The sequence below is a fragment of the Seriola lalandi genome, unplaced genomic scaffold (genome assembly GCF_002814215.2).
Source record: "Seriola lalandi dorsalis isolate HSWRI2012SDOR001 ecotype SW California unplaced genomic scaffold, Sedor1 jcf7180002054574, whole genome shotgun sequence".
NCBI classification, from domain to species: Eukaryota; Metazoa; Chordata; class Actinopteri; order Carangiformes; family Carangidae; genus Seriola; species Seriola lalandi.
The window spans coordinates 1292321-1305898 of NW_019525127.1; the positions used below are offsets into that span (position 1 = coordinate 1292321).

Sequence of the window (13578 nt, forward strand, 5' to 3'; positions counted from 1 at the left end):
ATTGAGAGACTACACGCTCATCTATACCCTCAGAAAACAGTTTATACAACCTCTAAATACCAAAATTGTAGACAAGAGTTTTACCCTATAATTAGGTATTTCCAGCATGCGTAAAGTCATGTTGCATGCTGCCGTTTACACATATGCACAAACAATACCTTTCTGAGAGACAACTCCACATTGGTGTCAGCATTGAAGTTGTAGCGTGCCACTGCCTCTCCGATCTCTCTGACGTGTGCTGGCGGAGGAGGACGGATCGGCTGCTGCTTCTCTGTGGACGGCATCTTCTGTGTGTGCGTGAACATGGTGTAAACGAATGAGTGTATTCAATACATTTAGATACAAACAGAAAAATGGTGCACTCACACATATACAGGACCAACATACAGATTCATGCATCAGTTGTACATTTACCTCTACATACGATATGGGGAATATCCCCACCCGTCCACGGTGCTCTCCTTCATACCAGTTGTTGTCTATCTGCCTGATGATATTCACTGCATCACCTTTTTTAAATGTCAGCTCCCTGTGACACAGTCAGATCATTAAAGTATCTTTGCATGCATCTCTGATCTACTGCATGGGCATAAGGAAGATGTGAACTAAACAAGACACAAGCAGAGCTTATTTCATTAAAAACAGCATCAGCTACAGAATGTCAGCCTCTAAACAACAACAGAGTGAGATGCAGCACAGCAGAAATCAGCTCAACTCATGCACACATTTAAAAACTAAAAAATAAATCAGTTAAAGCCATCCAAGTGTAGCTGTAAGATCAATGACAATAAAGCTGTCTTAGCAACAAAAGAAACTTTAAGCAAGAAATGCTTAACAATCTGAGACAATAACATTTAAAGCAGTGAGTCGAGATGTGTTGATGTGCTGTTAGACATTCATGCAGAAAAGTTGTCCTTCGTTGTGCGTGCGCTGAGTATTTCCTCTACTCACTTAGCTGTTTGTGCCTTAAAATCATAAATGGCTCTCGCGGGCTGTTTCTGATGGAGGAGAGAGAACAGAATAAGTTGTGTCATCTGTTTATGGGAGACCTAGGAGATGAGAGTGAGAGAAAAAAAAGCCGGCAAGCATTACCAGGTATAACATGACATAAAGCTTCTTAATGTTTATGAGAATGAATTTGATTGTGCTGTGGTACTGTAAAACTGAAGACAAAAAAATATTAGCTTATTGAGCATTAATCTGAAATATTATTATGGAGCCAAACAATCATCATTCATTTACACCTTATTCAAGTGTAAGTGGACTCTAATATGTTAAAAAAAAAAAGTCTGGTGTTAGCTACATATTTATCCAGCTCCTGCTGATGCTGTCTGAACTGCAGTTGTACCTCTCTGTCAGGAGTAGGTCTTCTACTCTGGGGTGTGTGGCGTCCATCCATGGTGGAATAACTCCTTGAGACATCCTGGTCTGTGATTGGTAGAGACACATGACAAAGGTAAGAGGAGTTACCATAGTAATTACAATCATGCCATGTGCATGCTCACGATACATGTGCTTTGGGAAGGTACTGAATGGTACAGTGATGATGCCATTCCAACAGGTAAATGAGGGAATGAAAGTGTTTTATTTCCATTTCATAGGAAAAACAAAATAAGTGGACTTATCCCACAATACGACACAAAGACACACATGCAGTCCTTCAAAATGAAACAAGGAGAATACAGCCCAAAAGAATTATGATTAAACCATTTACAAACATAAAAGCAAATGGCTTGAGGTAAAGAAAATGGTTGTGGGACAAGAAGATGGCTCCAGGAATCAACCTGCAAAACAGACAAATAATACAGCCAGAACAAAACTCAAATTAAAAACAGAGGAATATTCACATTTATATACTCCACCCAGAGTAGTATGCCGTAAATTCTCAAATATTAATTTACTTAAATTGCACAGAAAACCAGGTCGCTGCTGTTTTATAAGTACATTTAATTAATTGTTCGTATTTTGCCATTGTTTCATTCAGCATTAAGGTACTGTCACTCAAACTCAACATTTCCCCGAACAGGCTTCAATTTAAAAGCCTTCCAGCAACTCAAATGACATAATCTTGCCATTTTCCTGGCAGACCACTGATGTGAAACATCAGCAGGACATTAACTTTGCACTGAATGGAAGAATCAAGTTCTACTTGAGAATTTATGGTAACCACGTCTCACTGAAGGCCATATGAATATATAAAAAGGCACAGTAATGGGTGTATTGACTGAACAACAAGGGGAATAGGGCAAGTGCAGGCAATACTGATGGAGACATTAAATGTATGTGGATGCATATTTTGATTATGTATGTACAGTATGCATGTATGTTTGTATAGAAAAAAAACTATGTGTAGGTATGACTGGCTACATGACAAAGTGTACATGCACATACTTAAGGTGTGATATGTGATGATAGGTGTGATATGTGTACCATCTCCACCTGAATAACAGAGACCATTTCCATTGCCCTGCTCCTCTCCATATTCGTTATTGTTTGAGGTGTCCGAGTGGCGTCCGTAACAGGCACTGACTGGTGACTGTAGCTGTGGTGACTGTAACCGTGGTGTGGAGGGATCCTCTCTGTATGAGGCGAACCCGGTGGGGCTTCCATCTGGGTACAAAGATGCAGAGGAGTGACCCCCGTGCCAGCACCCCCTCCTCCCCCGCAATGAGGAGCTTCGCTCAGGCACGTTAGGCAGCAGTTCGGCCAGTATTCTCCTCAGGATGCTATCATCAGGTGCCCTAGTGCCTCTGTGGCCTCTCTCTGCTTGAATGTGCTCATATATGTCTCTCAAGGCTGCATCTAGTGCTTCATAAATGGCCTGTTTGGACTTAGGTCTGCTACCTCGACCTCCGCCACCACTGATTCTTCTAGAGGTAGGTGGTGAGCCCTTTTTCCTGCGGAAAGGCACTGGGCTGACCAGGAAGGCCAGCTTGGACATCGCTTGCTGGGACTGTGAGCTCTGGATTTGGGAATTACCGTTACTGCTCTGCTGTGAAGGTCTCTGGTGCTCCTGCCGTGCTCGCTCTCTCTCATGGCGAAGCATGGTCGTGAAACGAGTATAAGAGGCCGGGCAGCGGCCTTTGCAGGTGCTGATGAGGTGCCGGTGTTGGTAGCCCTGGCTCTGGCCTAGATTTTGGTGACCAGGGTGGTGGTGGTGGTGGTGATGGTGGTGATGACGGAGGTGGTGGTGGTGGAGGGTGGAAGAGCCGTACAAGCTCTCAGAGGAGGTTAGTGAGCAATGGTCAAAGTCACTCTCACTGCAAAATGAGGAGCCCTCCACCTGGATGAAGTCACTGAGGTCTGAAGCAACAGCGTCTTGTTCGCTGTCAGAGTAGTCTGGGTTGGCTTGCGGGCCTTGAGGGACAGGAGGAGCAGGAAAGGACCGCCCACGCTCTGGTCCACGAGGCTGGCCCTCAGGCGGGCTACGAGGTCGATGCAAGTGATCCATGGTGTGAGGTACTGCTCCACTGTTGCCGTTGTTGTCTTCCTCTAATAAAGATTCTATGGAAAAACGCCGCTTTGGAAAACAGGGTGTGCCCCCACCACCACTGCTGGCTCGAGACGATGAGCCGCCTGGTGTGGTAGTGCCTGAGGGGACCTCACTATCACCCAAGTTGGGCATGGATTTGGACTTCTGAATAAGGCGCTCATATTCAGAAATGCGGTTTGGCACCATATCGCGTGGCACCTCCATGCCCCAAGAGGGTGTCCACGGAGAGAGGCGATGGCGATGCAGGTGAGGCTGGCGCTCCAGCTCCAGGATGCGTGCACGGACCGAGCGGATGACTTCAGATGGGATGAGCTGAGCTCTGTCAATCTGGTGCATTTTACGATAGAGCTGGAGAAAGCCCGGTGAGTCGTGTGCCCGTCGCCGGTGGGGTCGTGGCAATGAGCGAGTGGAAGAGGATCCAGCTGAACCTGAGGGATTCCCATCACACACCAGTGACCCGGCACTTTCTGAGCGGGTGGCGTTGCGCGCACCTGAGCCAGAATGCCCATCATTGAGTAAGTCATCACAGCTGCGTGACTTCAGCTTGACAGGGGAGCGTGGCACCTCCTCCACACTGCTCCATCTCTCAGCATCTTGGCGTTTTGTCTGCCAACTGTTCTTACAACAGACAGACTGCTTGGAGGAGGAGCTGCCTTCCTGGCTGGCGTTCTGATCGCAATGGTCAGGGTCAGAGGGGACAGGGGGCAGATAGGGGCGCTGATAAGGACCCGGGGAGGTCAAACTGTTTGAATACATGTTGCATGCGTCCCCACCTTTCAGATGTCCGATAGAAAGCAGCGTGGTGAAAGAGAAGGAGGAAAGCACATTAAGCAATAATACCCAGCAAAAGAGATGGAGGAGCTGGGGAGAGGGAGAAGAATAAGAAGAGAAAATACAGTGGGGAAAAAAGATGATTTGATGTTTTTTTTTTTTCTTCAGACTTCCACCAACACCATTCAAGGAAACTTATGGCCACACCAGACAGACATTATAGCATGAAAAACACAACAAATGACAACAAATCTTTCATTTTCTGGCAACATGGTAAGCGTAGTTCACATACATATATGACAGTCTGGGGAAAACAAGGGAAAAGAGAAAAATATAGAGAAAAAACATCAAGTGAGTGTTTGTATGTGTGTCTACCTTTGGCTCTGGAGGGTGAGGAAGGTGAGGAACGAACGACAGGTTTCTTTAGGCTGCTGCTGGGTCTGTAGGCATCCACTGGTTTAGGGGAAGTGGCAGCTCTGCTCTGAGACTGAGCATTCACTTGGGAACTTGATGGCTCTGACTTCCTTCTCTTCCTGTAGTCGCTGGCAGCACTGTAACGCAGTCAGACATTAACAGAAGTGCTTTCAGAACAGCATACACTGGTGAATGCAGTTTGCAATAGACCCATGGAATTCAGGCACCATAAATGTCATGTGGGTACATTGTATTTACTGTATTTCCTGTGTCATCGGGACTTACAAACCCAGTACAGACGAGTATGACAAGACTAGGACAAAACCTAGCATATGCTAGACTGCATTGTATATTCACTCTGTCAGTGTTTGTGGCCCTGTATCTGTTTGCTTCTCTCCTCCTCTCTGTGCTCGCACATACAGTATTTTAATTCAGCCAAATTCCCAGTAAAGCTGTTCTCATTTACAGGGTTTTCTATGTTTAGTTAGGAAATAGTGCCTGAAACATATCCAATTTAGACTACATGTTAACTAGCAGTCATTTCCCAGCCATTTCCAAGCTCCTGCTCTGAATTGCTAAAATCCTGATTTTATAACCATGTCCGGAAAGCCCGACCTTGCGTTCGCGAGGCTATACTGGCAACCGTCTTCTATGGAAGGGAGCGAAGGATTGTCCAAGTAACTAAATATATCACTAGATGATTTTTGGATAGAATTCCCAAAGGGAGACACCAGAGTTACCGCAACTTTTCTTATTCAAAATGTCAAAAAAACAGTGGGTTTTCTATTCAGAACAAACAGGCTGAATGTCACTTCCATGAATTAAATGGCCTATTCATCACATCCCATTTCTGCCCTTTCTTTTCACCGAGGAAAATGCGACTGAATAAGCAGGCCATTGATGAAAGGGAGCAGGATGAGAGGAGGGGGGGTTGAGGGAAGGATAGGAGGTGAAGGGCAGAATCAATAGATGTGCTGGGTTAATTTATTCTGGCTCAGAGAGAGGGAGTTGCAAAGTACCCTGCCTTTAGTGACAAAAGCAAATAAAGACTAACACTAATCCTTGCAAACCATCACTAATAGCAGCCACAGAGGCTATTTGCACCAGAGACGGGGCAAGAAAGCGCACAGTTTTGATTCTGTGCTGAATCACAACAAGGGCCACTGCTGTGGAGAGGGTGGGGGAGGGGGATGAGGGTGATGCAGAGGAAAATAAAAGAAACAGAGGTTACCTCGCAGGTCTCTCCGGAGCCTTGTCAGCAGGAGCGATGTGTAGGGATGTCTGAAATAGGGCAGACAACAAAAGAGAAAAGTGAGCTCCGCAAGAACAAAGACTCGAGGCAGAGCAGCTCACAATGCACAGCCTGCATGCGGTTGTTGCTGTGCTACACTCAAAACACTCCCCCAGCGTAAGGTGCGATGGATGCTGGTTCCACATGGCACACCTGACTGCGAAGAGGCCTACCGGTGTAAACGCTGAAGATAAATTTCTGCTCTCTCTCTGGCTGCTCTGGAGGATGATGGTAAAGGTGATACAGCAAATGATATTATGAGCGGAGCTCAGGGGGCAAATGTTGCCCTGCAAAACCTGGCGTGGATCAGCTGGAATGACTCTTAGTGGTAAAGAATGTTCGATGCCCTTTAAAGGCAAAGGTCTGCCGGAGGAAATGCTAACCATCAAATCACACAGTAGCGTTGAGAACGTTACAACAGAAAAAGATTTCCAGTACATTATGTTTTGAGCTAATAAAAATCTAGACCATAATATTTTCTTTCTGTACAGTTTAACGAGCAGGTCTCCATACAAGTCCAAGCAAAAAACATGGATAGCATTTCAAAGCTACATGTTCAACAGCCTTCACAAAACAACAACACACTCATCTTGCAGTGGATGGCTGGACACTCACTTTAAGCAATAATATGTTACATTTTGCTGAACAATATAAATTTTGATTCCTATCTTTGGTTAGAAATTGTGAGATTAAAAAAACGATTGTAACACTCATGAATGTGAGATTACCTCAATGCGCTGGCGAGCGGAGATGTCTGGATTATAATCCAGCCGTTTTTTAGGAGGCTTGAGCCCCAAGCAGCAGCAGTGAGCAGGAAGAGGAGGAGGAGAGGAGGAGGAATAGGAGGAAGGTGAAGATGAGGTGAAGGAGGAGAAGCAGTGGTGACATCATGGGGAGAAACCAAAAAAAACAAAACAAGAAACATGTGGAGAGAGTGACACCCGTTAGAGAATCTGAGTAACCAGAGATGGACTAGTTCACAAAGGTTGCACATGTGATTTGCAGGTACAATGCACACATGTGCACACAATCTATACGCACCAACACGCTTTCACTTACAAACACAAGCACACACCTGCACATCAACACACCCGTTCATATGCACATTCCAACACCTTCTGTCAGTGCTTTATTTCTACACTAATCTCAAATGTTCAACATTATACTACAGTGTAAGGATGCCAAAATAAATAAGGCCTACTACATCACCCTTTATACCACACACAAATAAACACACACACAGAAATGTGCCCGTGTACCACACACACATGCAGAGTGTGACAGCAAGCTGTAAAGCAGAAAGCCCAGTGAAGCACAAGCTGTAGTGTTGTGTTTATTTGAGAGTGCAATGAATTGCACTCTCAAATGCTGTGATTTAGTGCTGGTTTACTAGTGCAGATGAACTACTATTATTCACTCAGTCGGTCAAAACGTGTGACTTGTCACCTCAATAAACACTCAAACACGGAACATACTGTGAGATTCTGTCCCTGCTGGACCAGGCAGTGCATGGAGGGAATCCATCTACACTCTAAAGGCTTATTCAGTGCTGTGAAACATTCAGAATATTGCAGGTAGAAATCTCAACACACAGCCCAACATGACTCTGGAAGACACAAAGTCATGCCAGCTCCACATGTGACATTTGCACCTGAACATTTCGAATAAGCCCAGTCATCACCTTGCGTCATGCTCTGGCATGGACAGAGGCATGTCCTCATGACACTTTGTAAATCAGCCAGGTTGGGGTAATTTGATCCCAGATCTGCGGCTAGAGGCAATCCCTGCCCTGAGCCACCAGGCCGTTATTACCACTCACATCCAGCAGAGGGCACTAAAGCCATTCAGCTTGTAGATATACAGAGCATTCCCCCATACTTCCGAATATGAAGATGAACAAAATACTAGCAGGAAATGATCACATGAATGACAGACTAAATAAAAATCTGATTAATTGATACACAGATTAGCATGTGCAAATGATGCTGAATAAACTGCACAGACTTAGATTGTTAATCAGAACAAAAGGATAATATTCATCAATAGGAAACTCATCTACTGCTTATTTATTAATGTTGACTGATTGGTCAGTGCAGTTCTACCAGCCAAAAATCAGGTCATTTAAAGCATCTGGAGCACGCAGCTTTTTAACCTATTTCCCTGCTAATTTGGGGGCAAAAATCGATGCAATGAACCAACTTAAATAAATGTCCAGGTTTGCGTGTGAACTTTTCAGTGCCTGCTAGCCACCAGACCAAAAAACCCAGCAACGCAATGACATAACACAGCCTGTCACAAGGGTGGGGGAAGGGGGAGGGGGTCACAGCACCCAACAAGTACCACATGCCCAAACAACTAACCCCACCCAGTCTATTGGTGGAGACATATCATAAAAAAATCCTGGGTGGGGTGGACGAAGTGGGTGTATGCCTATGGCAGGATTGTGGTTTGAGGGAGTAGCTATGGCCCTGACTTACCGGCCGCCCAAACTCCAGCTCGGAAAAGAACTTATACCAAGGCTCGTTCTCTAAATCTATGTCATCATAGGTCTGGGAAAGCACGACAGTGACAGAGAGAGGAGACAGAAGAAAAGACAGAGGACAGCAAGTGTGGAAAGAAGTCACACACACAAAGAGAGACATGGACCTCATGGTTAGGAATGGGCAAAGGTGGCACAGGGAGATGAGCACAGGATGAATCAGAATGAAGATTTAGACCGGCTAATGGGGACAAAAGTGATGATGCAAAACCCATTTACTACTGACAAATACTAATGAGAAATTTTGGGTTGGATGCTAATTTGAAAACTTTAGAAACGCAAACTAGAGTCTGTATTAGGCAGTGTACAATAGTGCTATATTATCATAAAATAATTAAACTTGCATATGCCAAATAATCTAATATGCACAGTCATTTGCCACTCTTGGACTGAAGAGACACACAATTTATACGCCTTGGCTCTTTTGAATTGATATTCATTAATTTCACATGCATAAAAAAATGACAAGGCCGCTGATTCCAGGACAGAATCCAATTACTGCTGCCTAGCACAGGTGACATGCTACTTTGAACATTACATATTCAACACTAAACCTTATTACCCACACCTCTGTGCAGGCTCAGTGGATGGCACACTAAACACTGTATTTCAGAGTGGAAGCGAAAATATAATTTTTTTTATGAGGAGAGCTCATTATATTTAAGAAGAGGAAGAAGGGGCACATCTCATAGAAGTGCTAGGAGAAAACATTCGAGGTTATTCACATGAGGTTAGGTTTCACTTGTACATTGGTTGGAGCAGGATTGTATCACAGTGAGCCAGCCGACTGATCCGACGGCCTCACACTGCTGCAGTGTGACATATTTTCTTAATCATAACATGAAGAACATTATCAGACTTAACATACTATGTTTTTTGATCTGTTGTGTACTTCTGTCACTTAGAGAACAGGTAAAACATCAAGCAAGGACAGCATGAAAAACCACTAAACTGTCAGTTAGCAGGTCATATTTCGAAATAGGATTTTTTTTTTTTTTCTTAAATCCACATCGTGTCTCATAAGGGCAGACGTACAAATATTTCTTTTGGAGTTAAGAACTGGTATGATAAGGCATCCAAGGCTGAAAACATGCCATGCAGTAAACTATAGACAAACTGCCTTAAGGAAGCAGAAGTTCATCTCTGCTAATGTCACGTGAGGGATTCCAACACCCAGCTCTTTCTTTGTATCACAGAGAGAGCAATTTTCATATCAAATCAACCAGCAATAAATTATAGGTATTTACATCCAGTGAAACAGGCAGGTAAGCCAAAACAGTGGTTACTGCTGTGCAGCAAGTTAATCATCTACTCATTTCTTGTTTAAACTTCGACAAGCACAGCTTTCTCTATTTGTTTCCATTTGCACACTTCGGCGTGCACTACAGACGAGAGTTTATTCTTACTCTTATTTTAACTGGAGAGATGATGCAGTGTTTCACTACTCTGTCTGCTCTTTCTAACCCCCGTCCCCACATGGAGACAGAATTTTTCATGCCAAATGAAACACTGCCAGGAGATGTTATGTAGGTGTTTTAGTGTTACATCTCTCTTGCTAAAAAGAGAATTTAGCTTTGAGAGAAATGAGTCATCCAGTAAAAACAAAAAAAGAAAAGTGAGGCCTGCAGCATAGACTGCCAGTCACACAACTGCTGTGTATACACACACAGAAAAAAGAAGAAGCTAAAGAAAACTGATTGTCTCTTGATTCCTATGGCTCATAATTGCCCAAATGGACACCACCATAAAGGTTGGTTTGTCGGTTGCCATTTCTTACCTTGGAGAGCGGAGAAAAGACGACAACATAAGAAATCTCAGGCGGCAGATTAGCCAGCGTGGGTTCACTTCTACTTCCTACAGCTTTCTCCTTTTATTGCCTCTGTCTATCAGGGGCTGACTCATGCATTATTGCCCTGAGAGCACTCTCTGCAGTCATCACATTAAACATCTGTGAAACCTTTACAAAAAGCTTTTCTTTTTACTGTTCTGCCTCATCTAGAACGCATTCTCCATTATCCTGTCCTTCTCTCAGATACCTCATGTCTATTATTGCTGCCCTCCCTCTACACAGTAATTATCTCTGCTGTCTGCTTTGTCATTCACCCCGCAGAGTGAACAGCCAGTACAGTACAGTCCCTGGAGGATGTGGCACTGGGAACCTTTGCTTTTTAATGCCCACTGTCTCTGATAGAAACAAGTCCGCAAAAAAAACATATTAATAACGCAGTCATGTCTACAAAGACTACAGTAACCAGTTAGGAAGGTAAATGTATCTCTGTGACTCCTCTCAATTCTTTGTAGCTCCATCTCAGCCGTGTTATTTCCCTTCAAGTTGCTTGATGTTTAGTTGTTCGCCTCTTCAGAAATAGACATTTTCAGCTCCAAGTGGAGCAGAACAAGAGAATGACTCTTTTACAAGTGTTATTACATAAATTAAAAAAAAACCCATTAGTTATGTGAATATTCCTCCAAGACATTGGTGTGAAGCCAGCTAGGGACGCAAATATAAAGTCGATCTTTTACTGGATTCTGACAGTAAAATTATTAGAATTCATTATAATGAAGTGAAAGAACATATTTTAAAAACACTCACTGGTCTTTCGTGCTCCAGAATAGAGGACTTCCCAGGCTCGTATTCAAAAATACTCTTAGGCTCTGCGCGGTACTTCCGTGTGTCCACTTTCCTGTCGGGGGGACCCCATTCATTCCTGGTGCAAGAAAAACACCACACAAGCAGAAACAATCTTAGTTAAATTTCTAATCTGAATTGTTTCTAATCATTTGCCACAGAATAATGTGAATTATAAGGTTAAAAGTACATCATGAATGAAAACAAATATAATTAATTCACATTTATAGGTTTCAGAGAGCCATTAAAATGTTGTATTGATTGATTAAAGATGACATGCAATTAATGAAAGAGATAAGCTCCTCCTACATGTCTGGGGAGTCCTTTTCGCGTTCACTATCTCTGGCCCTCAGCTGCAGGAGGGATGGCATGGGTGGAGGTGGTGGGGGTACAGGGGACGGGGAAGGCTCCCGAGGCCCCAGGTGCCCTCCGTTGTCTGAGGGGCTCTTGGATAGTGGCCTGTACGTATGTGTGCGGGGAGCTGGGTGGGCCATGGTGGTGGTGGACGACAGGCTGTAGTCGTCTGCTAAGGACAGGACAGGAGGGGAGGTCATAAGGTAGAGCGAGCCAGAGAGGAGGAGACAAATGTTACTGTATGAAACACAACTTTTGTTACACATGAAGCAGGTCTCACCGTTGTTTATGACAGCATATGTTGCATTGTATGTGTCAGAATAGTCATCATCTGTGGAAGAAAGGAACAAAAGCTGATTGGGATACATGCACAGACATACTGTATGGTACATAGCTGTGTAGTTTCCTCCTCAGGGAGAACAGCAGCTTCAGTCAGCTTAAATAAAGTCAGTTACAAAGTAATTTCCAATAGCAACCATTTTTCACAGTGGAAAGTATCAAAACCACCCAGGCAGCACAATCCACTTCTCCTCTGCCCATCCACAAGCTCAGCTGCTTTCAAACAACAGTTTTTCTATTATGTCGTTTTTTGAGCTTTAAGATGGGAGATCGTACTCCACAGAAGCAGCGTCTGCATCTAACCAAAGCTGCTGTTGTCTGCAAACAAAAGAAACTACACACCTTTAGAAAGACCTTTCAGTACTACCGTACGGATGACAGAATTTGTGTGGGACTGAAGTATTGCTTTATCAATCCACTAGACGATGTGAATATTCAGGGAGCTTTGGGAATTCTGAGACGCATCAAAGAGACCATCACAAGCCTGTGGATGTTTTTGAGGCACACATCTTCATGAAATAGTCTCTCTATGTGAGAGTGTGCGTGTGTTTGTGTGTGCGCTGCAGTAGAAGCAGCCTGAGCAGCTTAGAACAAACAAGCCTTGTACTGACTGTGTGATTCTGTCAAGGCCACAAAATTAGAGCAGATTTCCCAGGACAGCTCTGTGTCTATTAGAGGTTTCTCTCAATAACCTCCTCCTCTCCAGACTCTCTTGCTCGCATCTAATGAGTTCTGGCTCTGAGGTTCTTCGGGGTCTTTCAGTTTAACAAGAACCAGTATGCTAAGACTCACACAGATACACACAGATACACACACGCGTACAAGCAGCATGCATGCATGACGAGTTCCCCTCATAATGTGACAATCAAATCACATCAAATAATGAGCCATTTCTGCCTTTCACTGATTCGGTGGAGACTTACCTGCTTTGTGAACCTTGTGGATCTGTTTGAACATAGTTTTATACCAATCCTTAGGCCTATCCACCGTCTGGGGAGAGAGAAATAATCATAAAGATTTATGTGCCATGAAAATGCAGCATGAAACTGGATAACTTAAGTTAGAAACCGGAAAGGGTTCTCACTGTTTTATAGGACATTACTGAGCAGAGAGAAAACACACTATCAGCCTTTCTAGACATCCATATTTCACCCAAAGAGAAATTATGCTGAGACGTGAATAAATTATTTACAAAGCTTAATTTATTGCACAACACACTGTATATTGTGTTTTTAGGAAATGTCGATCAAGCTTGTTCAGTGAAAGACTTTAGGATGACATGAGGATGACTACATCCTCTTTTTCTGATCAAAGATACATAATTGTATCAAGAATCATTTGCACCACGTGACAAGTCTGAAAGGTGGATCGCATGGTTCTCTCACACATATCCTAGTAAAATTTAGTTCTAATCCTGCATCTTCTTGTTATATGCTGAATATACGTATGTTCAAAAAGTCATTTTCAAGAACTTTTATATCAAACATTTTTGCTAGTGAAAATATAGTGAAATATAACAGTCATCTGGAACTCAGGGAAGAACATATAACTTTACATAATCAACCCAATTATTCACCATATAAAATCACATTTGACTGTTAACTCATGTATTGTAGTAACTCACGCAGCCAAATTAAAGTAGGATATGTGTTTGGATATCAGTTGGCAAAACACAAGAATGGATGATAGAATCCTAATTTCTCCCTCATCCTCCTCGTTCGGATCAAACAGTGCAGGTGAAGTAGTTT

General features: G+C 43.5%; 1 protein-coding gene across 6 annotated transcripts in view; it reads right to left on the reverse strand.

Moving 5' to 3' along the window:
• The window catches only part of sorbs2a (sorbin and SH3 domain containing 2a), a 46947-nt gene that overhangs the window by 7534 nt on the left and 25835 nt on the right, over positions 1-13578 (reverse strand). For 3 of the 6 annotated variants that reach the window (XM_087176938.1, XM_023417374.2, XM_087176936.1), the window contains 12 exons: positions 12754-12820; positions 11772-11822; positions 11447-11663; positions 11102-11216; positions 8447-8518; positions 6698-6754; positions 5910-5959; positions 4640-4815; positions 1349-1428; positions 952-1049; positions 415-529; positions 159-287 (listed from right to left, as the gene is read on the reverse strand). In XM_087176938.1, the coding sequence (XP_087033064.1) occupies positions 159-287; positions 415-529; positions 952-1049; positions 1349-1428; positions 4640-4815; positions 5910-5959; positions 6698-6754; positions 8447-8518; positions 11102-11216; positions 11447-11663; positions 11772-11822; positions 12754-12820 (1227 nt within the window). Of the gene's footprint in view, positions 1-158; positions 288-414; positions 530-951; positions 1050-1348; positions 1429-2439; positions 4267-4639; positions 4816-5909; positions 5960-6697; positions 6755-8446; positions 8519-11101; positions 11217-11446; positions 11664-11771; positions 11823-12753; positions 12821-13578 lie in introns of all 6 variants that reach the window. The other 3 variants (XM_087176939.1, XM_087176937.1, XM_023417375.2) reach the window with 3 other exon arrangements.